Below are 22,950 nucleotides of genomic sequence, written 5' to 3'. Positions count from 1 at the left end.
TGTGGTTGAGTTTGAGGTTCCCACGTTCCCATTTCGGTTTATAGGTTACATCATTGATTAATTGATTGACTGTTGTTGGAGTATTGCTTCGTTGACTGATAATAGATTTTTGGCCAAACGCGCAACAGACAGACATTTAGCACACAAATGGTTAGTTTAGTGCTCTGCTGTGTAGGCTAGTTGTATGTAGTTGAGCAGTAGTCTAATGCAGGGATGGGCAACTCCAGTTCTCGGGAGCGTGATTTTGTCACACTTTTGGCCCCTGGTCTAATGCCATGGTGATGGAAGGCAGAAGCTATACATTAATAGACCTAAAGGAATTTGGAATGTTCATATCCATTCCTCTTGTCATCACTATCCTAGAACAAATAGCAGAACTCTCAGCAACCCCCACCTTCCTCTTTCCTTTTAGGTTGCTTTCCCCTCCCCATAAGTTGTTCTACTTGTGGGAAACTTTCACACTCCCCTCCTCTCCCCAGCTAGTACCCATTTGGGTAGTTACCCTCAAATGACTGCTAGCAGGCCTATGTATATAGCCTAACATTTGTCTTTGAGGATACCATCCCCTTCCACTTCATGCTAGTCACATGAACTCAGCGGATTGTTTGACAGGGTGGACATGGACAACCATCCCTTGTGGTGTCTCACTAGTTCAGTTGTTTCATAACAAATTTACAGTGGCTCTGTTTCTTTTCAATTAAAAGTATGATTTCACTGTGTTATCATTTGTTAAAGGACAAGAATGGGAAATTAAGTGACTCCTGACTATAGGGAATTCCACTAGGCATACACTATTTGAAAAGGGCACACCAGTCCAATGTGTGAGACCTGCATGATAGAGAGCACCTTCAGTATCCCTGACCCGAATGACGGTGGAGTGTGAAATCCTCTCCTGTTCATTTTGATACATGACATACAGGCCAATCCCACATTTAGGTCCAACCCATCTCGTATAGGCAGCGTCAAGGCCACATGTTTCTATGTGGACTGTTTGTATAGTCCTCCGCTGACTCGGGTTTGTATTGGATACTGTACGGTATAGGCTTGTGTTGTGGATAGCGACACTCACAGGTTTACATCTTCTTGCCAGTCATATTGGCCCCCTGGTTCGTGGAGCGAGTGTTGTGTCTGTGTGTGACATCCCACTGTAGGGAGAGGCACATCATACTCTCCTACTTGGTTGAAAAGATATAGCCACTTGCCTCACTATGTTTCCAAATTCCCACGTTGGGATGGGGAGGCTATCCTTCTAATTTACCAAAATGTGTTAGGGCCTAGCCATGCTGATATTGCAAAGTTTGGGAGGCAAATGGTTGTATGTATTTTTGAACCCAAGCCCATAAAATGGCTATATATTAACTATAAAAGATTTTCTGAAGTTGAAAACACTAATAGGTCTCTCCTTATGTAAATTCTAACATGCTGTAGTTAAGAGAGCCATCTGGTGGACAGGGAAGCCACAGTGATTAAAGTCCCTTAATTCTGGTCAGACACTGCCCTCTATTGGAGGCAAAAAGGTATCACACTGAGGTCTAATGTGAAATTGAAATCGTCAGATTCTATACACCTCAGCCCTGCACTAAATTTATGGTCGTCAAAGGGATGGATTGGTGTTTGAAAAATGACAACACAGAACTGCCACATAGCAGAGAGAATTTACTTTTGCTGACACAGTAGCAGATACCCAACAATAGCCCTATTGGTAATGCATTTTTATGCAAGTAGAGAAAAGGCCTCAATGTTATAATCCAAGAGAATAATACAATCCATCCACTTTCATCCTATGTATTGTTCTCACAGGAAGGAGAATCAAGTGACCAGGTCTGGGGTTCCCCATCTACAGATTGAGAGGAAGCAGTTGCGGTGTCTGGCCCATTGCAGGTCTAGCAAACGTGTGGATTTGTGCACAAACTTGCATAGAAAAAACAGTGACAAAGAATGTTTGATATAGTTTGCTGAATGATTTGTTATGCGATATTGAAGTCTAAAGCGCTCAAACAAAAATAGCCTTTGTATCATTTTATTCAAGAACATTTAAATTTCATAGGAGTCACAATAGCTCTTTCCACTGTTTTTACATAACAATTTAATAAAATAAACAATAGAACAAATGATTAAGTTCACATTATTAATTTTCTGGGTTGATTTTGTGTGCTGACCTAATACAAGTTAGTGATTACTTTCAAACTGTGTCTTCTGTCTCCTGAATGAGAAGATCCGATGTTGATTCAAAACATTTGGTAAGTAATTAATTAATATTACTTGTACAGTAAAAAACTAAAAGGAGAGTGGCAAAAACCCTATTCCTCTTAAACATTTTAGAAACACACTTTAGCTGCCTTTAATGTTTGGATTTATGTAGGAAAATAACATTCAGCAGTTTAAAAAAAAAACAGGTTTAGAAGGGTATTTTTGTATCTTTTACTTTGACAGGATATGGACGGTATTCATTTAAACAAGGCATAAAAATGGATATGAACGTGAGAAAACCCCTTGGAACAGCTTCATTACCTCAAATGTAAGCCCACAATGAACTATAAATGATATCTTTTAATATAAAAAAAACTTGGTAAAAAATACTTATTTTAAACTGTACAGTCACCAAGTACACAGAATGATCACAACTTCAAACAGTTCTTCATTTGGCGTCTCCAGCGGCCTCAACCTTCGCCTAGAAATAAAGAATGGACTTATTTCAGACACAAAAACTGTATAGAACAACCCTGGGAAGTTAGTTATTTTTCACCTGTTATTTTCAAAAGAGAATAGAAAATAAGAAACCGACTAACTAATTACGTATATTTAAGTGCATCAAACTCTGTAGGCCTACTGTATTGTTGTAGTGAAAATTATATATTAAGACAAGTTATTTTTGTGCAAATCGATTCAATTACATGCACCAACTTATGCCAGCACAGCAGAAAGCAAGGAAGTGTCCAGAGGTTCTATGTAATAATAGTGTCATAACAATTTCCACAGAACTCTGCTTGGTCAATATCATTGCATAATTCACACATAATTGAGTTGGGTGCCCATCAAATAAGTAATGCATGTATGTATGTAGAGGTGGGCTGAATGCAAACAGTTTAATTTGAATCACATCCCCTAAGAGGGTGAATCCCCATCAAGGGACAGTGTGGTTTGTGGTTAGGGTGACTGATGGACTGCAGACAAAGTCATGTACAGCCTAAAGCGAAACCAAATCTAAACCCCAAGGGGGGAGAAGAATCACATAGAATATTAGAGATAGCAAACAGATCCTTTCAGGAAACAAACCTCAGCCTTGGCATCACCGTTCTCAGCTGCCTTCTTTCCTTTGGCTGCCTTCTGAAAAACAAAACGTTAGCTAGCCATTGTTGACTACTGAAAGAGTAGGTGTATTTTCTCTCACTTCCTTCAAGATGTTATGCATATTGTCAAATGTGCAGGAGTGCCAAATACTTGAGATTCTTTAACTATAATAAATAGGACAACTTCTAAGTTGATGCCAAAGGTCATGAATCAATAACGCTTAGGCTAAAGGTTAACACAACAGCTAATAAACTCTAGATGCAAAAACAGCACATTGAAGAACTCTAACAAGTTAAACTGTATTAATAAAATACAGATTAAAGGAAATTATTTAACATACTTTGGGTGCTGCCGCTTTTTTGGGTTTTGCCGCCGGCTTTGGAGCAGCAGGTCTCTGCAAAAAATAAATAAGACAGTAATTAGGGTAAGTAACACATGAGTTTGCAATACAAAGAAATGTACAGATTCTAAAGTAGCCTGTTTCAACGGTACTACTTACAGATGACAAACGTGCTGAACGTCTTGCAGGCTGAAAAAAAGAAACACATTTTACAAATCTAACCATAATGACTCAGCTACTACTATAATGATCCCACTTTAAACAAACTACAACTTTTAAAGCATGACGAAGCCTTCATAAATAAAGCTTATATAGATGTATCAGCAAATGATCATTCATAAGCAAATGTCATGCTTTATAAAGGGTTTCAAAAGAGTAATGCCACATTTGGCAAAGCACCAACCTTTCTGTATATAACTGTGTTTACAAATGATCTGTGAAGCACTTATAGACCAAATTGCTCATGAAGACTTTATGCATCTCCTATTCAGCCTTTATAAGTTGTAGTTTGGTTAAAGTGTGAAAATTATAACGAATACACTAGTTAACAGTTTATAATTAATATTGCCCTAATTGTGAACATTTGTATGCATACCTCATCGCCCTTGGTAGCACTCTGAAAACAGAAGGAAAAAAGCAGAAGAAAAATGTTTAGAAACTGGGAGGAAATTAATTCCTAAAGCAAATGTTAAATAGGTGTAATAATAAATAAATACAGTGAATGTATCAGACAGTACTGTATATGTCTGGGTAGTACAGCATAGGTAATTTTCAAAAAGTAAGGTAACTGGAGTGGATGTTATGTCCATTGTTGCCCTCTTATTCTATGGAAGGGCCCTTTGATCACAATGAAGCATCACATCCCCAGAGAACATGCTGGGCTGTTGTATAATGTATATTTTTGCATAACGCATTACATACACCACCGTGAGTGAGTGAGCCATACATTTTTGATGACATACATTTCCGCTGTTCTAGGCTCTCTCTTACTTAGAAGGAATTCCCGCTCATATTCAAATTCAAATCTGTCCTGTCACAAGTCGGGCGCGCTTGGCACTTCCTTTGTTTTGCGTCAATTCGCGCCCGACAGCCGTCAACAAGATGAAGTTCGCGCTCAATAAATCTACCTAGCAACATTATTTCGACGAAGTCCAAGCGGCTAAAGATGCAGCGATGTGGTTTTTATGATAACTTTGAGGTTCAACGATAAACCCAATAGAAAATGTAATTGAAAAGCACCCGCGCATATGCTGCTTGGACATTCACATTAGCGATGCTACCTAATGTTGGCTATGCAAAGATGGCAGCCTGATGTTGAAATTTGCAGGGCAGGGGCAAATTACTGAAGTTAACGTTAACAACTCTAACTAAATGTTAGTTGAAAAAAAAATGCATTAGCAAGGAATTACTATTTGCTGGTAAAGTAGAGGATTTATAAGATTGCATTTTTTAAGTGTTGCTTCGTGTGCAAACTATTGAAAAACGACCAAGCATCTTTTCCCACCAATTTTTGTGGCTCACTGATTCAAGGCTGCCTGAACATGAATAGAAAATGAGACACCAAAAAGATCGCAGGCAGTACATTGAACTACACAAATTAATAGTTAAATCTTTATAATATGTATGAAATACATCAGTTGAGCCCCGCGAGCTGCTTCACAACTTCCAAGAAACACCAAGCGCGTGATACACAAATCGTACTTAGCTTGAGTGCATGGACTCGTCATAGGTATGGTCAATGTAAAGGACGAATAACCTTAATAAATATGGCTAATATCTTTACACCTTATTTCTTATGTAATTGTCTTTTTTTATACGGTTTCTTTGACATATTGATGACTGCGTTGAGAGGATACCCGTTTTGCCGCCATTTCTAAACGACGACATACAGTACTGATGAAGAGACCAAATGCAATTTTAAACGGGCAAGATGCAAGCAAAAAAAAATACAAATATATTTGTTAGCTGGAGAATAAAGCATTCCTTACCTTTCTTTTAGGCATGTTGATGATTGTTCGGGAATTGCAACAAAATTAAAAATGTTTTTTTTCTGTGAGTTGTTGGCTTCTCACTAAGCTCTTCTAGCCACGTTAGCAATGCAACAATGGTGAATGTAAAATAATGACAGAATGTAAAATATAAGATAGAAACCGGTTTGAACCAGTTTTTATATTTTGAAGTCAGACATTGGATGAAAACAGAATCACGTGCTTGTGGGCGTCTCCATTTTCTTAAAAAGATAGTGCATGAGAAATACCACCGTTGTAACGAGGTGGCGTTCTTTCTGCAGGATCTGCAGCAAAGACAGTACAGTATGAAGATAGGCCGAAACTGCTTCTCCAATAGAAATCCCCGATTACGCTTGTAGGCGACGTCGGCTAGCTGAACTCATGCGCAGAAACAAGTCATCAGGTCTAAGGGTCGTCTCGCGCCAAACTGCGCATGTGCAGGCCGTCAAATCAAAGGCACCCCTTCGATATAAAGTTGTTTTTGACGAAAATGAAAACGTGTCAGTTTGTCAATTTCACGAGGTTGGAGTAACAACGTTTAACTACTTAATACATTGGCTCGTATACAGGTTGTGCCTACATTTCGAGAAATTAACAACTAAGGAAGAATGTTTCACTTCTCTCATTACCTTCTTTCCCGGCAGTCTCGAGACGTTGCGCTTGAGTTAAACTTTGTGTCTGCAGTGTACATCACACCTTCAAAGATACAATATAAAACATCCTGGTAAAAAGTTTCCTATGTTACAAATCATCCATTTGGATGAACTATTTGTTATGAATCTAAGTAACGCAATGTACATTAAACTAAATTAACAATCACGTTTATTCTGCAAGATAAAGAAACATGGTAAAAATATAGTTTTCATGTTTTACATGTCAAATATGGGCATCCATGACCATAAAACAGTTATTGCACAATGACATTCATTGAGAATTTTACTTGACCAGTCCAGCACACATACACTATATATACAAAAGTATGTGGACACCTTCAAATTAGTGGATTTGGCTATTTCAGCCACACCCCTTGCTGACAGGTGTATACAATTTAACACACCGCCATGCAACCTCCATAGGAAAAAACATTGGCAGTAGAATGGCCTTACTGAAGAGCTCAGTGACTTTCAACGTTGCAATGTCGTAGGATGCCACCTTTACAACAGGTCAGTTCGTCAAATTTCTACCCTGCTAGAGCTGCCCTGGTCAACTGTAAGTGCAGTTATTGTGAAGTGGATAGTCGAGGTGCAACAACGGCTCACGAATCAAGCTTGACCATCTGGCAATCGGACGATCAAATCTGAGTTTGGCGGACACCAGGAGAACGCTACATGCCCCAATGCATAGTGCCAACTGTAAAGTTTGGAGGAATAATGGTCTGGGGCTGTTTTTCATGGTTCGGGCTAGGTCCCTTAGTTCCAGTGAAGGGAAATCTTAACCCTACAGCATACAATGACATTCTAGACGATTCTGTGCTTCCAACTTTGTGGCAACAGTTTGGGGAAGGCCCTTTACTGTTTCACCATGACAATGCATTTGATGGACACATTTTACAGAACAACTTACAACTATTAGCTATTGACCAGACGTATCTTTTTATTAGACTTTGATCAGACTTCTCTTTTAGACTACACACATAAATATCCCACATACAGCCCCATAGGGGTAAAATCACTCATACAAAATAAGAAGTTTCAAACCACTCAGCCCTTTAGGGAAGAGGAGAGATTGGATTGCTCCCCCAATTCAAGATGGAGAGCATTGTGTTCCCCTCATTCCCTCTTTATGCAAGAGCAGCTTGGCTGGTTAAGTCAGTAAGGAAGGAGTCTCTCTTGTGCTGGAGTGCACCAAGGAAGTCCTGAACCCGTTCCTCTCGGCTGGCAGTGTAGTTTAGCAGTGCTTCCTGTCTCTTCTGGGCATCCAGGGGCTTTCCATTGCCGTGGTGCTGTAGGAGGTCTGCTACACCGGCCCGGTCTGCCTCATGCTGCTGTAGGGTCTGTCCCTCTCTGTGTTGATCTCTGGCTTTCTGCAACACATACATTGGGATCAGTCACTCAAGCAGATCACAGTGATCCATACAACACAGTAGTTTATTACAGGTATTCAGATGATCCTGCTAATGAATTCTCACTCAATGCTGGAAATGCAACTTGAAATAATGTGCCAAACATTTGTGGCAAAAGTGCACACACGTTTAAAGGTTGGGTAAATATCATACGGTGGAATGTATGTGGGGGATGAATGAAGGAGAGACAGAGAGATAGATCATACCTGAAGAGGTCTGTAATTGAGCTGATACTGCAGAATGGCATCACACAGGTTCCAGAAGGAGTACTCTGGCCACAGGACTGACTGGAACACTAAGCAGGAGTGGGATGTCTGCAGGATAGCACAGACAAAAAATATTACATTTCTGTCTGCAGCGTTCTATAAACATTGCACCCCACTGAATAATCCCCATGGGTAACACCAGACAGCCTACATTTACAAAGAACAAGTCACGAGGTAGTGGGAGAGGCAGCTAAACCAGAGCATCCACTGTATGTCACTGAACAGGAAGTAGGCCTTGTCCTTACCAAAGAGGATGCTTGGCATGAGGCTAATCTCGTTAGCATTCAACGTCACGCTGGTAACAGTTAACCACCTTAGTAAGGAGTGTCTTTGTCCTTACCTGCCACAGCAGGAAGTCACTGAGTCGCACCTCTCCAGACGTGCGAATGAGCAGGTCAGGATTGGGAGAGTTACTGCTGTACAGACACTGACTCAGCAGGGCCTCCGACACATCACTGGATACAACAACCGAGACAAGACAATAGAAACGAGCAGAAAATAAATTGATTAACTGCCAATTCAGAAAACAAATCTTGATCTGTGATAATGCAAATTGAACAATTATATTTGAGAGGGCCATGAGTGCACACTTATATAATATTCCTCTTCTGAATCTCTGTTGAAGTAGTTTACCTGGATTTGATAAGTCCCTGCTCCACGCCCCAAGCCATCTCTCTGACGGCATTAGCGATTTCATGTCTTGAGGTGTAGGCAAAGCACACATTCAGAAAGCATCTGTTGGCAAAAGAAGTTGGGTCATTAATAAGAAGCCACTCTAGAAGACATCTTAGATGACTGAACTGAAGCTCATGTGTTGTTTTATGCATAGAGAGATTGCATTGCATTATAAACAACTGCAGTCCAGCATCTGCAATAAACCTAGATGCATTTGTCAAAGCTGCAATGTTTTTCAGATGGCTGCACACCAGCTCACAGCCACCTAAGAGAAGTGAGAAGCAGCAGGATGATGAGGTGGCGGTGCCTACTTGTTATGAGTCCTGGTAGCCACCACAGCCCGGGCTATGTGCTGCTGCAGGTCCAGAGGCAGTAGAGTCAGGTCTCCCAGCACCCGGATGCACACCCCATGCTTCTTCAGATTCTCCCTGGATTGGAACAGAGTAGACATGGCCAATTCATGGTTTCTGTTATCTGGCAATTGCTGGCTTTAGGTCAACAACAAAAAAATGAAAAGCTGATAAATAAAACTGTTGCTGGCCAAAATAACTGGGAGAAAAAAAATCAAATTGTAAAATAATTGATGTAAATACATTTGACAGTCATGCTTATAGGTCTATAGGTTAATTTGCATAATTTAGTGGAATTAAATTGGCGTGTGTATTTTCGTTAGTCGTGATGCATCTTATTTATCCAACACAACTATCCCATGCGCACAGCATACAGAGCCTATTTTGAGAGGGATTTCTCCTGCAGCTACTCAACTGGTTGCTGCTGGAGTAATACGTGCTTTTATAAGCCCATTCATTGCGCAACAATTCTAAATGCAATCGCGTGAAAAAAAAAAAATAATTGGGGTACAATTAAAAAGAGCTACTATATTTGTCTTCTCAACTGGTAATTGAAGAGCGCCTCTCATTCACCATTTAGGTGCAGGCAACAGGCTATCAGCGCATCAACATGTAAGCTGGAGCCAGTATGCATTTTGAAAACATACTTAAATTATTAGAAATCTGCATGCTTTACTACATATTATGAGGCAGGTCTTACCTTGCTTCAAAGTAGCCTATAGGAAAAATCCGACCATGGAAACCTGGAGGCAATTATTTTACAAATACTTCATAGGCAGCGCGTGATTTTTAAGTTTGGGAAAGCTTACAATTTATCCAACCATTTCTACCGATCTGCCAATTATGATTTTCAAGAGTTTCATTTAAATAATAACGTTTTCGTTTTTCAAAATCATTGTCACGTGGTTAATTATACAAATCTGAATTAAAATGATAAAAATCTAAAAGTTTAAATTCAACTAATGCGAGAGCACCAGAACCTGCCATATGGACACATTGATACACCGTGATCCATTGGCGGCTGAATAAATGCGCGCATTGAACTCATAGCCGCATTGCCTATAGGCCAATGCAGCAGTATGCCTATAACTTCAATTGTCAACAGTAAAAATACATATTCGACAAATGAAAACATTAAAATATGATAAATTCAGGTTCTTTCAAATCACATTAATCTCTCTACTCAGACTCTCCTGCCTCGCTTTCCATCATCTTGATTTGAGCTATCGCTATTGTAATGTGCAACATGTCTGGGCCGAAGCTTTCGCTAGTGAACTTGCAACATTTTATCAACTAGCCTATTCCAGGCCCTTAGAGTTTCGCGCGCTAGTGAGCTCGGGACAGAGCTGTTTTTGCCTAAGGGAAAAGTGTTCGGGTATTTTATTACGTTTCCACTGGATATATGGGCTCATCCGATCATAATACTCTGGTCTTTCACACCGATGCTTGGTGATTATCGAGGGGGAGATTGTTGGAAATACTTTTCAAATACTGTGAGGAACTATAGTTTTAATAGGCTAGATTATCTTTTGCAATAGATGTTAAAAAAACAGACTTCGTTGATTTTCCTACATTTCCGTACTTATATGCGTGCTCAGGCGCGCACGCTCCCTCAACATTAACAGCACAGAGAAACCAGACACATGCTAATCGCTCACATTGAGCAAACAAAAGACAATGAAAAATTAACAAAACTCGTAAATTATGGTGATGAAATCAATCAAAAACATGTTTCTCACAAGTGTAGCAAGTTCTGAACTCTGCAAACAACGTTTCCACTCCGAGAATTTGAACGGTAAATGACTAATTAATACATGCAGTAACAGGAACTAATGTAACCAAATGACAGGGATTAACGGTATATTTACTACTGGTGACATACACGGTGTATACAAAACATTATGAACACCTGCTCTTTCCATGACAGACTGACCAAGTGAATCCAGATTAAAATTATAATCCCTTATTGAAGTCACTTGTTAAATCCACTTCAATCAGTGTAGATGAAGGGGAGGAGACAGGTTAAATAAGGATTTTTTTGCAACTCAATATTAGGAAGGTGTTCCTAATGTTTGGTATTCTCAGTGTACATATGTAATGGGGAATTGATAAGAATAAACAATCAAAGGGCAAACAATTCACACAATGAATGGGCAAGAATTGATGGGAGACAGTTGAGCCATTCTGGAAAGAGACTCGCCTTCGACACATTATTCCCCTTATTCTTGTGTCAACATTTTAAATTATACTCAAGACACTTTTCCTTCATAAATATTTAGGTGCTTTTCACCGACAGCCGCAACTCAATAATCAGCTAGGCGTATTGCCACGCGCGCTGCCCAAATTGCGTGCTTCCCAAATAGACAAAGGCCTACGAGCTTGTGATTTGAAACAATCCACAGCAATTTTACTTCCCTAGTCATACATTTACGTCATTTAGCAGACGCTCTTATCATACCTTTAGTATGTTGGCTAAGAGCTTCTCAAGGACTTTCAATTCACCTTCCTTTATGCCATTTCTCTCCTGTTCTATTGGTTCATACTTTCTTTCGTTGTTCAGAAGCCAAAGGCTCAATCCTAGTCATATTAAAAACCCATCCTAGTTGTTGCATCTTTAGATTCCCCCTCTTTCTACAGTACATTTCTAAGGGAGATTTTAATCTTTGTCACATATGGCACCACTCATCAGATGCGCTGTTTAGAATGGTGTTTTCCTGCAAATTCCATTTTGGCAAATGTTTGAAAATTACGTTTTATTGGCTGCTTCATTACAGGAGTTGCATATTCTGTTAAAATGAATTACCATAATCGAAATGTGATTTCTGTCATTCTGAGCACCATGGGTGGATGCCCTAATGGTTTACGCACCCAATACATATGGGTCCGGTACATTTCTCAAATTATGGGTCCGGTACATTTCTCAAATTGCCTGTACATTTTAATCTTCCTGGTCACGTTGTCCGGCGCCAAGTGAAACCCTGTGCCAAGTGTATTACTGAAACATCCTCCTTGTCGAGTTTTTAATTAAAGTGTCTGTAAAACATCTGCCTTGAGCACTTTTAGCTTTTCTCCCAGTCCTTCTGTGACTGGGGAAAGAAAACCCTTAATTTAGCAGGTAGCTATGCTGCTTTGTCTCCCACTCACTGGGATTCCCACACCTATGCATCTTTAATGGCAGCACTCTGGCTCTGTTCTAACACTCACTGTTCATCTAGCAGTCTGATGAACTTCTGCTTGGCCAGCTCCATCAGGCCGTCCACCTCGTCTTTAGACCGCTTGAAGTTCTCGATGCTGAAGGCGTACACTGTGACCTCATGGATGTTCAGGTTCAGGCACCAGCGTAGTGTCTAAAGGAAGGAGCCACCAAGGTTGATCATCAGTAAAGCCAACATTAAAGTAGTATGTATTTCTAATGTATTTGGTGACAGCCCTATACAAATACATTTTATGATGGTAATGGTGAAGGATATGGTTGAAGTGCAGTTGCCTACTTTTCTAAGACAATGTGAATGCTCATGCAAAAGGGTCAGTGTGAATGAGAACAACTATGATAGAAAGAACAATAACTACATCATGACCTGGGAACCTCACCTCTGCCAGTTTGTCAAAACCCTGTGTGTGTCCCTCCTGGCGCTCCACCTGACGCTTGCGAGCGTAGCGCCGGTTGCCATCCATGATAAAGGCCACATGTTTGGGCATCGGGCCAGCCTGGGAGAGACCAAGGAGGGGTGGATGGATTCCATAGAGATAGAACCATATTACATATCATAAAAATGTGGTTGTGATTAATTAATTCAAATATCCTCAGAAGGGATGCATTTGCACATAGATAGTCATACCTTCAGTATGTTGGCTGAGAGCTTCTCAATGAGGTTCAATTCACCTTCCCTTATCCACGACATATTCAAACTCTGACACCCCTGTGGAGATACATCATAGATGCATGCATTACATCTTATTACATACATTAGAGATACATATAAACAAGCAATTTATTAACAAGGTTAGCCGTTACGATTGTTTGACAAATTCAGCAGTCCCTGGTTTGTATAGCCATGAGCTGCATTAGACACAGTAGTGAGAGGTATGTAGCATAGTTACATATAGAGCATAGGCCTAGTTCAGTGGGGTGCATCAACAAACGTAATGGCAGTGCATTCATTGATAGTTAGTAGGATAAGGTCTTCAGAGGCCACTACTTTCTAGTCTTGAACTGTGCTACAGGAGCCTGTTACCACATACCAGACATACAGTGAGGTCTGAAATTATTGACACCCTTGATAAAGATGAGCAGAAATGACTGTGTAAAATAAATAATTCAAATACTGAGATATATTATATGCTCAAAAATATTGGGAAATTATATTATTTTATACTAATACAATTGCTCAGAGAGAGAGAGATTTTGTTTAATAAGTTTATTCTCAAAAAAGATAAGGGTCAAAATTATTGACACCCCAGTTTTGAATACCTTTCAATACCTCAACTTGTGAGGATAATGGCACAGAGCCTTTTTTGGAGAACACATTGGGAGGGATCTTAGACCATTCCTCCATACAGAATCCTTCCAGATCCTTGATATCCTTCGTCTGCGCTTATGGACTGCCCTCTTCAATAGAGCCCCACAGTGGAGGTGTCATAATACCCATAAAACGTAGCAGTCAAACAGGTTCCAATCTTTTTTCCACCATTCATTTTTCCCATAGGGGATTTTAGAAACACTTAAAATAAGGGGTAAATACAGGAGAATATATTGATAAAAGTCACCTTGTCCTAGAGAGATTTACACAGGTATCAAAACGTCACGCCAGGGTAAGCCTACACATAACACAGCCCTTATTTTACGTTTTTCTAAAAAAAACCTATGGGAAAAATGAATGGTGGAAAAACTATTGGAACCATTTCCCCGTTTGACCGCTAGGTTTTCTGGGTATTATGACTCATACAAGAAGAGAAGACTCAGGACGAAGAAAACGCAGTCGATTTTCCAGATCATCGACGTCGTCCTACAATGAGCACACCAAGCTTATCCATAGGGTAAGTATTTAACAAAAGCTCTTTTCAGAGCTCAATGTCGCTGTTCCCCTTGGCGGCTGTCACCCCCCCCGACATACAGTGGGGAAAAAAAGTATTTAGTCAGCCACCAATTGTGCAAGTTCTCCCACTTAAAAAGATGAGAGAGGCCTGTAATTTTCATCATAGGTACACGTCAACTATGACAGACAAAATGAGATTTTTTTTCTCCAGAAAATCACATTGTAGGATTTTTAATGAATTTATTTGCAAATTATGGTGGAAAATAAGTATTTGGTCAATAACAAAAGTTTCTCAATACTTTGTTATATACCCTTTGTTGGCAATGACACAGGTCAAACGTTTTCTGTAAGTCTTCACAAGGTTTTCACACACTGTTGCTGGTATTTTGGCCCATTCCTCCATGCAGATCTCCTCTAGAGCAGTGATGTTTTGGGGCTGTCGCTGGGCAACACAGACTTTCAACTCCCTCCAAAGATTTTCTATGGGGTTGAGATCTGGAGACTGGCTAGGCCACTCCAGGACCTTGAAATGCTTCTTACGAAGCCACTCCTTCGTTGCCAGGGCGGTGTGTTTGGGATCATTGTCATGCTGAAAGACCCAGCCACGTTTCATCTTCAATGCCCTTGCTGATGGAAGGAGGTTTTCACTCAAAATCTCACGATACATGGCCCCATTCATTCTTTCCTTTACACGGATCAGTCGTCCTGGTCCCTTTGCAGAAAAACAGCCCCAAAGCATGATGTTTCCACCCCCATGCTTCACAGTAGGTATGGTGTTCTTTGGATGCAACTCAGCATTCTTTGTTCTCCAAACACGACGAGTTGAGTTTTTACCAAAAAGTTATATTTTGGTTTCATCTGACCATATGACATTCTCCCAATCCTCTTCTGGATCATCCAAATGCACTCTAGCAAACTTCAGACGGGCCTGGACATGTACTGGCTTAAGCAGGGGGACACGTCTGGCACTGCAGGATTTGAGTCCCTGGCGGCGTAGTGTGTTACTGATGGTAGGCTTTGTTACTTTGGTCCCAGACTCCAAGGAGTACTGTAGTGAGTGCCTCTCATAGCAGGCTGCAGTCTCAGTCAGGAGACATGATGACGCAGCCGCTATTTGGGGATGGCGCACTATCGCAGACTAAGGTCTCGGTTAGTGCGATTCAGACCCATGCTGCGTTCACGGAGGGCCCGATTACCACGGTGACGAAGGTTCCCAGTGTATCGGCGCCCCCACTTCTTTCTGAACGCGCTAATACTCACCACACTGAGCGTAGTTCAGCCCACCAGAGGTGCAGAGCTGAACGCACACAGGAGGTGAAGGGAGGAAAGATACCAAGACACCGTCTTGGCTTATCTCAAAGAGACCTCACATTACAGACCCTAAGGAGTACTGTAGTGAGTGTCTCTCATAGCAGGCTGCAGTCTCAGTTAGGAGACATGATGACGCAGCCGCTATTTGGGGATGGCGCACTATCGCAGACTAAGGTCTCGGTTAGTGCGATTCAGACCCATGCTGCGTTCACGGAGGGCCCGATTACCACGGTCACGAAGGTGCCCAGTGTATCGGCGCCCCCACTTTCCTTTGAACGCGCTAATACTCACCACACTGAGCGTGACTTAACCCACCAGAGGTGCAGAGTTGAACACACACAGAAGGTGAAGGGTAAAACGGTATCAAGGCGCCGCCTTGTGTTACCTCATAGAGACCTCATATTACAGACTTCGAGGAGTATTGTAGTGAGTGGGTCTAATAACGGTTTGCAGTCACCTACGATGACGCAATCGCTTGCTGGGGATGGTGCCCTGTCGCAGGCTGTGGCCTCGGTCAGTGCAATTCAGACCCACGTTGCGTTCGCGGAGGACAGGAATACGACGGTTACAGGTTTAACTGACGTTTCTGCCCCCCCTTTTGGTTCAGAACGCACTAATGTTTCCTCTCCCTTTCTTGGGAGGCCCGCCTTGGGCTGTTCCACCACCTCAGTGTTGGAGAACAGCGGCGGCTAGGGCCATAGAGGAATACAGGTCCTTCCTACTGGATGCGCCACAGCTTCGTGCTCAGCCGCTTTCTCTGCATTGCTGGCAGTGGCGAAGAAGCTGCACCCTCTCACGCTGGCTAGAACAGACGTTGCAGAAGGGTTATGCTCTCCAATTCCACCGGACCCCACCCCCGTTCAGGGGAGTGGTGGAGAAGGTGATGAAAACGCCAGACAAAGTGGCCGCTCTGATGACAGAGATTACGGAACTTTTGGCAAAGGAGGCGGTGACAGTAGTTCCCCGGGAGCAAAGGAACAAAGGGCTATATTCGCCTTATTTCCTAGTGCCCAAAAAGACGGGGGGAGTGAGGCCGATTTTGGACTTACGCATTCTCAACGAGAGCATAACCAAACGGCCCTTCCGAATGCTAACGACAAAACGTCTGCTGGAATGTGTCAAGAGAGGGGACTTTTGTACGAGCATAGACCTAAAGGACGCGTACTTTCATGTGCCGGTTCAGCCGCGTCACAGGAAGTTTCTGCGGTTCGCCTTTCAAGGGGTGGCGTACGAATACACGAGGATGCCATTTGGGTACGCCCTGGCACCTCGCACATTTTCCAAGTGTGTGGAGGCGGCATTGGAACCGTTGCGTCGTCAGGGAATATGGCTACTAGCCTACCTGGACGATCTACTGGTTCTCGCCCCGTCAGCAGAGCTGGCGATCACTCACACAACACAGACAGTGATGCATCTCACAAGTCTGGGGTTTGCTGTGAATTGGAAAAAGAGCGCGCCCTGGCCCACCCATCAGATTGTCTACCCGGGGATACAGCTAGACACTGTGAGGATGAGGGCTCGAATTTCGGACCCCCGAAGGGTAGCCTTGTTGCTAGCCCTGAGGAAGTGTCGTCCGAATCACACGGTGACGGCGCTGTCGATCATGTCACTTTTGGGTCTCATGTCGTCAGCCCACTCTGTGGTTCCGCTGGGACTCCTGCATATGCGCAGGATGCAGCGATGGTTCGCCCAACCAAGACTAGACCCATTGCGTCAACGTCATCGGTTGGTGGTGGTTCCCCTCTCGCTCAGTGCAGATCTGAACTATTGGAGAAACCCGCGCGTTCTCACGCACGGAGTCCCGATAGGAAAGGTGTCCTCTCACATCCCAGTATTCACGGATGCGTCCCTGACGGGATGGGGAGGGACATGTCAGACCCAAGCGATAGGAGGTGTGTGGCCTCAATCAGGTCGTCATATCAACCTCTTGGAGTTGGAAACGGTTCGACTGGTTCTGACCCACTTCGCGTCTACCCTTCGGGGTCGCGATGTGCTGGTCTGGTCAGACAACCGGACCACAGTAGCTCACATAAATCGCCAGGGAGGAGTCAGGTCTCCTGCTCTCCATCGGGCGGCAGAGGAATTGTGGCTGTGGGCTCACGAGCACCTTCGCTCATTGAGAGCAGCACACATTCCGGGCTACTTGAACGTAGGAGCAGACCTCATGTCAAGAGGGGGTCCTCGAGACGACGAGTGGTGTCTGCATCCGGACATTGTTCTCCAGATTTGGGAACAATTCGGGAGAGCCGAGGTGGACCTATTCGCGTCACGCGTGAACGCGCAATGTCCTCTGTGGTTCTCTCTGAGGGAACAGGACGAACCGCCACTGGGAAGGGACGCCTTTGCGCACCAACCGTGGCCGAGAGTTCTCCTGTATGCATTCCCTCCGCTGTCCTGCATTCTCCCACTGCTAGCCAGGGTGAGGTCAGGGGGGCTGTCAGTGATACTGATAGCGCCCGATCGCCCGGGGGCTCCTTGGTTTGCGGAGATGAGTCAGATGTTGATTGCGCCACCTTGGCCAATTCCACATCGACGGGACGCGTTGTCTCAGGCGGGAGGCACGATAGGGAAATTGCCCATAATCGGCCAACCACTGAAGGCCTGGCTGCTGAGAGGGACAGGCTAGAGCGCCGTGGGTTATCTGATGCAGTGATCAGGACCATACAGGGTGCACGTGCCAGTTCCACTTCTAAGATGTATGCCAGTAGATGGAACGTGTTTTCACGATGGTGTGTCACACAAGGTGTAGACCCCATGAGCTGTCAGGTGGAGAGTATTCTCTCTTTTCTACAGCTCATGTTTGATAAGCAAAAATCGCCTGCCACTATTAGGGTGTTTGCAGCAGCGATTTCAGCTTGTCATGAGGGGTTTGGCAGAGACAATGTCTTTAGCCACCCTCTAGTGAAACGCTTCCTATTAGGAACGCGGCGACTTAGGTCAACACCTAGAGTCACGCTTCCTCAGTGGGATTTGGCTTTGGTACTCGAAGCGCTATGTAAGTCGCCGTTCGAGCCATTGAATCAAATACCCCTCAAGATGCTGTCTATTAAGACAGCACTGTTGCTCGCTTTGACTACAGCTAAGCGGGTCAGTGATTTGTGTGCTCTTTCGACGAGACCTGACTGCTTGGCCATCAATGGTGACCTGAGCAGAGCAGTGTTACGTCCTAACCCGGCATTTGTGCCGAAGGTTATTAAGAGTTCATATAGGTCACAGACCGTGGAGCTGTGGGCTTTTTCTCCTCCTCCTCATAGAGAGAGGAGTGAGGAAAAGCTCCATCGCCTGTGACCGGTACGCGTTTGGGCGTGTTACGTCGAGCGCACAGCAGCGATTAGGTCATCGCCTCAGTTGTTTGTGTGTCACGGTGCGGCTGCACTAGGTAGACCACTTTCAAAACAGCGGTTGTCTCACTGTCTTTGTGAAGGCATTGAGACAGCTTATGAGGCAGCGGGCGGCAATTGCCTCAGGGTATCAGAGCTCACTCCACTCGTGGAGTAGCGGCTTCTACTGCCCTTTTCAGAGGAACAGGGGTAGAGGATATCTGTAGAGCAGCATCATGGTCGACGCCATCTCCATTTATCCGTTTCTATCTCTTAGATATGTCTTCTAACTCTCTGGCTCGATCTGTACTCAGCGTGGCTGAAGGGAGATCTTGAGCAAGAAAGAGAAGAGAAGCAGGACTGTGGACACAGGTTTCCATCAGGTCCGCTTTGGTTAGGAAGACGTGTTTTTGACAGATGTGTTTTCTAACTCTTTGGCTCGGTCTGTACTCAGCATAGCTGAAGGGAGATCTTGAGCTAGGAAGAGAGAAAAAAGCAGGACTATGGACAAGGTTTCCATCAGGTCCGCTTTGGATAAGAAAACATATTTTGTGGCATGACTCCTGACTGACAGGTTCAGTACAGTAGAGGCATGCGTTGATTGACAGAATGTGAGGTCATCTATCTGCTTGTTCAGTTTAGTATGACCCATGTTTTGTTCCTGCCCACTAATCTTTGGGATTCCATTGAGTGAGTGAGGCGGTCTACCGCGTTCACAATGTAGAGTGACACTTTGTGTCATTCCATTAGTGGTCGGTAGTGTTTTCACAGGATATTGAGGCACATCTATCTGCTAGTACAGAGTAGTATGGCTTCTATTCTGGTGATCTGCCCACTAGTCATTGGCATTGCCATTGGACTAGGTGGGGCGGGTCTTTAACCGATGACGCGGTATATTGTGACGCCCGTATGGGTTTTTAGTTGCAGTACTGCGGGACTTGGTCGCAGCCATTGCTAGGCCTGACCTTTTCGTTTCGATGGGAAGTGTTGGGCTCGGCAGGGAGTACATTTTGGAGCGCTACGCTCCGCCTTAAACCAATAGGAGCAGAGCTCCCCTATGGGGCGGAGCTCCACGATATAGAACGATTAGTTACCGGAGTGTAACTCCAGTTCTATGAGTGGAGCGGAGCCCCATAGGACTTAAGGCCCTGCCGACCCTCTCTAGTCTCGCTGAAGATAAATATCTCGGGAGGCAGATTGAGGGGAGGCATCCCCTCTTATAGGGACACCTGTACTCCTATTGGCTGCAGGTGTGTGCATAATTTTGTCTCCGGCTGATGCTGCCTTAGGGCAGAGGGTAAACCAATAGGAGCAGAGCTCCCCTATGGGGCTCCGCTCCACTCATAGAACTGGAGTTACACTCCGGTAACTAATCGTTCATGATGCTGTTGACCTTAACAAGGAAGCAGTGGAAGCAAAATAGCCCCATAACATCAAAGATCCACCACCATATTTTACCGTAGGGGTTATTTTCTGCTCATGCATTCTCGTTTAGATGCCAAACCCACCACTGGTGTGTGTGGCCAAATAGCTCTATTTTCATGTCATCCAACAAATGTAAACACCTGGAGTTTGCTAAACAGCATTAGCATTTGGATTGGAACCGATGCTTTGGTCAGATGACATGAAAATAGAGCTATTTGGTCACGCACACAACAGTGGTGGGTTTGGCATAATGTTGTCACGATACCAGAATTTCAACTTTGATACCAGGATTAGTATCACGATACTCGATACCATCGCGATACATGCTACCAAAACGATACCACGGCAAAACAAGAAGGCGTATTAGCCAAAGTCACAGAATGGCACTTCATCCAGACAGATCTTCTGAGTTCAATATCATTTGAAATGTTTCATGTCCATTTTTCAAATACAGCCATTCATGCATTAATGCAGGGCTCTCCAACCCTGTTCCTGGAGAGCTACCGTCCTGTAGGTTTTTGCTCCAACCTTAATCTAGCGCACCTGATTCTAATAATTAGCTGGTTGATAAGCTGAATCAGGTTAGTTACAACTGGTGTTGGATTGAAAACCTACAGGACGGTAGCTCTCCAGGAACAGGGTTGGAGAGCCCTGCATTAATGAATCAATGATAGTCATACAACTAATTTGACTTTGTTTTTACCAATCTAACTACATAACAACATAATGGTAATATTTATTTGAATGGTAAATCGCTATTGATAAACTGGGTAAATCAAAATGTAGCCGAGGCCTATTCACAATACAGGTGAATGCATAGTGTGTGTATGCATTGAGTTATTGAGGGTTAGGTTAAAGGGTTAGGATTCGGGGAAGGGTTTACTAAAAGGGTTAGGGTTAGCTAACATGCAAAGTAGCTAAAAAGTAATGTCTTTGCTAATTAGCTAAAATGCTAAAGTTGTCCATGATGAGATTCGAACAACCATCCGCCCGACCAACCACCCTGCTTTCGTTTTTGCCTATGTAACCCTACCCAACGTAAAATATCATACTAATTTGAGTGTCCCAGATTTATGTTTACTATGTTACGTCTAGTCTATGAGACCAGTCTGAGCTACTGGTATCTTCTTGCATTGTAAAGTGTTCAAGCCTGTAATGAACATTGTTTTGCAAACAGTAATTAACAGTTGCAACATTTCTACATGCTGTGTTGCATTATTCAAGTGTGTTAACTTCTGTGCAGCATGAGTGTGGAGCTAACATGATGCAGCCAAGACTCCCAGTGAGTGCAGTGGTTGCTCAGCACAGGCTAGAGCTAGCAATGAGTAAGTGAAGCAGGCATGATGCGCTCGCGCTATAAGGGGACATCAGCTGCGCTGATAGACAGACTTGATCCTCTCTCAATCAGTAGATGACGTGAGCCAATTGATAGAAGTACTGAAAGTTAAAAATAAAATATAGTACTGAACCTTTTTTCATGTTTTAGTTTTGAAAAAGTACAGAAGTTTGTGTTTACCGTGCAACACTAGTTTTGCGTCGAAACGAGAACGCATGAGCAGAAAATAACCCCATACCTACTGTAAAATATGTTGGTGGACATCCACGTCATTGGCACCCGGGGAGCAGTTTTTGTTGAGGGTTAACTGCCTTGCTCAGGGGCAGAACGACAGATTTCTACCTTGTCGGCTCGGGGATTCGATCCAACGCCCCTACCCGCCAGGCTACCAAAACAAGGGTGTCAATAATTTTGACCCTTACCTTTTTGAGAAAAACATTTATTACTTGTTAAAAAACATTTCTTTCTCTGAGCAATTGTATTAGTATAAAATAATATAATTTACAAAAACATTTCAGCATACAATATAGCTCAGTATTTGAATTATTTATTTTATACAGTGATTTCTGCTATTCTTTATGGATGTTAATAATTTCGGACCCCACTGTATCTGATTAGTTCTGATACATACGCCACTAGTCTACATGCATGCATAAACGGGATATATTTACCAACTAATATTCTGATAACTAGCTATATGAGTATGCATCTTTGATTCATGTGGATCAGGTCTTGGATAGCTAACGTTTGATAGTTATCATAGCTACTGTAGCTAGCTAGCTAACACAACTCAGGCAAACCTGACAGGGAGCGATAACCAATGATGAACACTGTTTGAAATGTACAAAGCAATTGCACTAAAATGGTAGATTTAATTCATATTGTTGAAAGAGATCATGAATTATCAACATTATGAGCCGTATTTTTACATATTGCACATACCTTCCAAATCACAGTTTAAGATGACGTCCCTTTCCTTATTCGACGGAGTGACGTAATCAAAGACCGACCACTTCCTCCTGGAACTGTTTGTACAGATTTCTCTGCATGTGGATTGACAGAAAAATGGTTCAGGTCAATTTAGCGAAATTCAATTAGTGCAATTGGTGTTCTGGGGGCCGAATATGTTATTTAAACATCTACTGGATAGGTTTCAAATTGTACTCTTGAAAATTACAGAATAGTATTACATTTTTTCATGAACCCCAGCCAATGTACCGCGTCAGTGTTATCCGGGATCCTTGGGACGTCCATACCCTCCGTTGAAGTGGAATTTAAAATAGTTAAGGTTAGGGAAGGGTTATGGTTAGGGGTTTCCCAAACTCGGTCCTGGGGACCCCATCGGGTGCACGTTTTGGTTTTTGCCCTAGCACTACACAGCTGATTCAAATAATCTACTGATCATCAAGCTTTGATTATTTGAATCAGCTGTGTAGTGCTAGGGCAAAACCAAAAACGTGCACCCCTTGGGGTCCCCAGGACCGAGTTTGGGAAACGCTGCGCGCGGCGGTAGGGACGTCCCAAGAATT

General features: G+C 43.1%; 1 protein-coding gene and 1 long non-coding RNA gene across 5 annotated transcripts; both read right to left on the bottom strand.

Moving 5' to 3' along the window:
* Positions 1-2,004: 2,004 nt before the first annotated feature.
* LOC311139442 lies at positions 2,005-5,824 on the bottom strand. Its single transcript, XR_014614085.1, has 6 exons — positions 5,620-5,824; positions 4,227-4,247; positions 3,791-3,820; positions 3,632-3,685; positions 3,277-3,327; positions 2,005-2,671 (listed from the first exon to the last, which is right to left on the bottom strand). It is a non-coding gene; the product is annotated as an uncharacterized lncRNA (long non-coding RNA).
* Positions 5,825-7,208: 1,384 nt separating this feature from the next.
* Positions 7,209-22,417, bottom strand: LOC311139200 (dehydrodolichyl diphosphate synthase complex subunit DHDDS-like). Of its 4 annotated transcripts, none has more exons than XM_084174094.1 (10): positions 22,364-22,417; positions 21,664-21,843; positions 12,833-12,913; positions 12,585-12,701; positions 12,198-12,340; positions 8,955-9,071; positions 8,602-8,703; positions 8,309-8,423; positions 7,909-8,016; positions 7,209-7,663 (listed from the first exon to the last, which is right to left on the bottom strand). In XM_084174094.1, the coding sequence occupies exons 3-10, from the start codon at positions 12,893-12,895 to the stop codon at positions 7,421-7,423; spliced, it is 1,008 nt and encodes a 335-aa protein (XP_084030220.1). In that variant the 5' UTR covers positions 12,896-12,913; positions 21,664-21,843; positions 22,364-22,417; the 3' UTR covers positions 7,209-7,420. The 4 variants fall into 4 exon arrangements, with proteins under 4 accessions (XP_084030220.1, XP_084030221.1, XP_084030222.1 ...); XM_084174095.1 differs by having other exon boundaries at positions 21,664-21,806; positions 22,364-22,415; XM_084174096.1 differs by lacking the exon at positions 21,664-21,843.
* Between the last annotated feature and the right edge of the window lie 533 nt (positions 22,418-22,950).

This window comes from Coregonus lavaretus (genome assembly GCF_964263955.1).
Source record: "Coregonus lavaretus genome assembly, chromosome: 13".
NCBI classification, from domain to species: domain Eukaryota; kingdom Metazoa; phylum Chordata; class Actinopteri; order Salmoniformes; family Salmonidae; genus Coregonus; species Coregonus lavaretus.
The sequence above is the reverse complement of the archived record's forward strand: the minus strand, read 5'-3'. Positions and strand labels throughout refer to the sequence as shown.

Excerpts from the sequence above, each read along its gene's own strand:
- LOC311139200 (XM_084174094.1), bottom strand. The coding sequence starts at position 12,895 with ATGTCGTGGATAAGGGAAGGTGAATTGAACCTCATTGAGAAGCTCTCA. Across the intron at positions 12,341-12,584 it reads GTTTTGACAAACTGGCAGAG|ACACTACGCTGGTGCCTGAA; the intron begins GTGAGGTTCCCA and ends TCCTTCCTTTAG. Across the intron at positions 8,424-8,601 it reads CAGGGACTTATCAAATCCAG|TGATGTGTCGGAGGCCCTGC; the intron begins GTAAACTACTTC and ends TGTTGTATCCAG.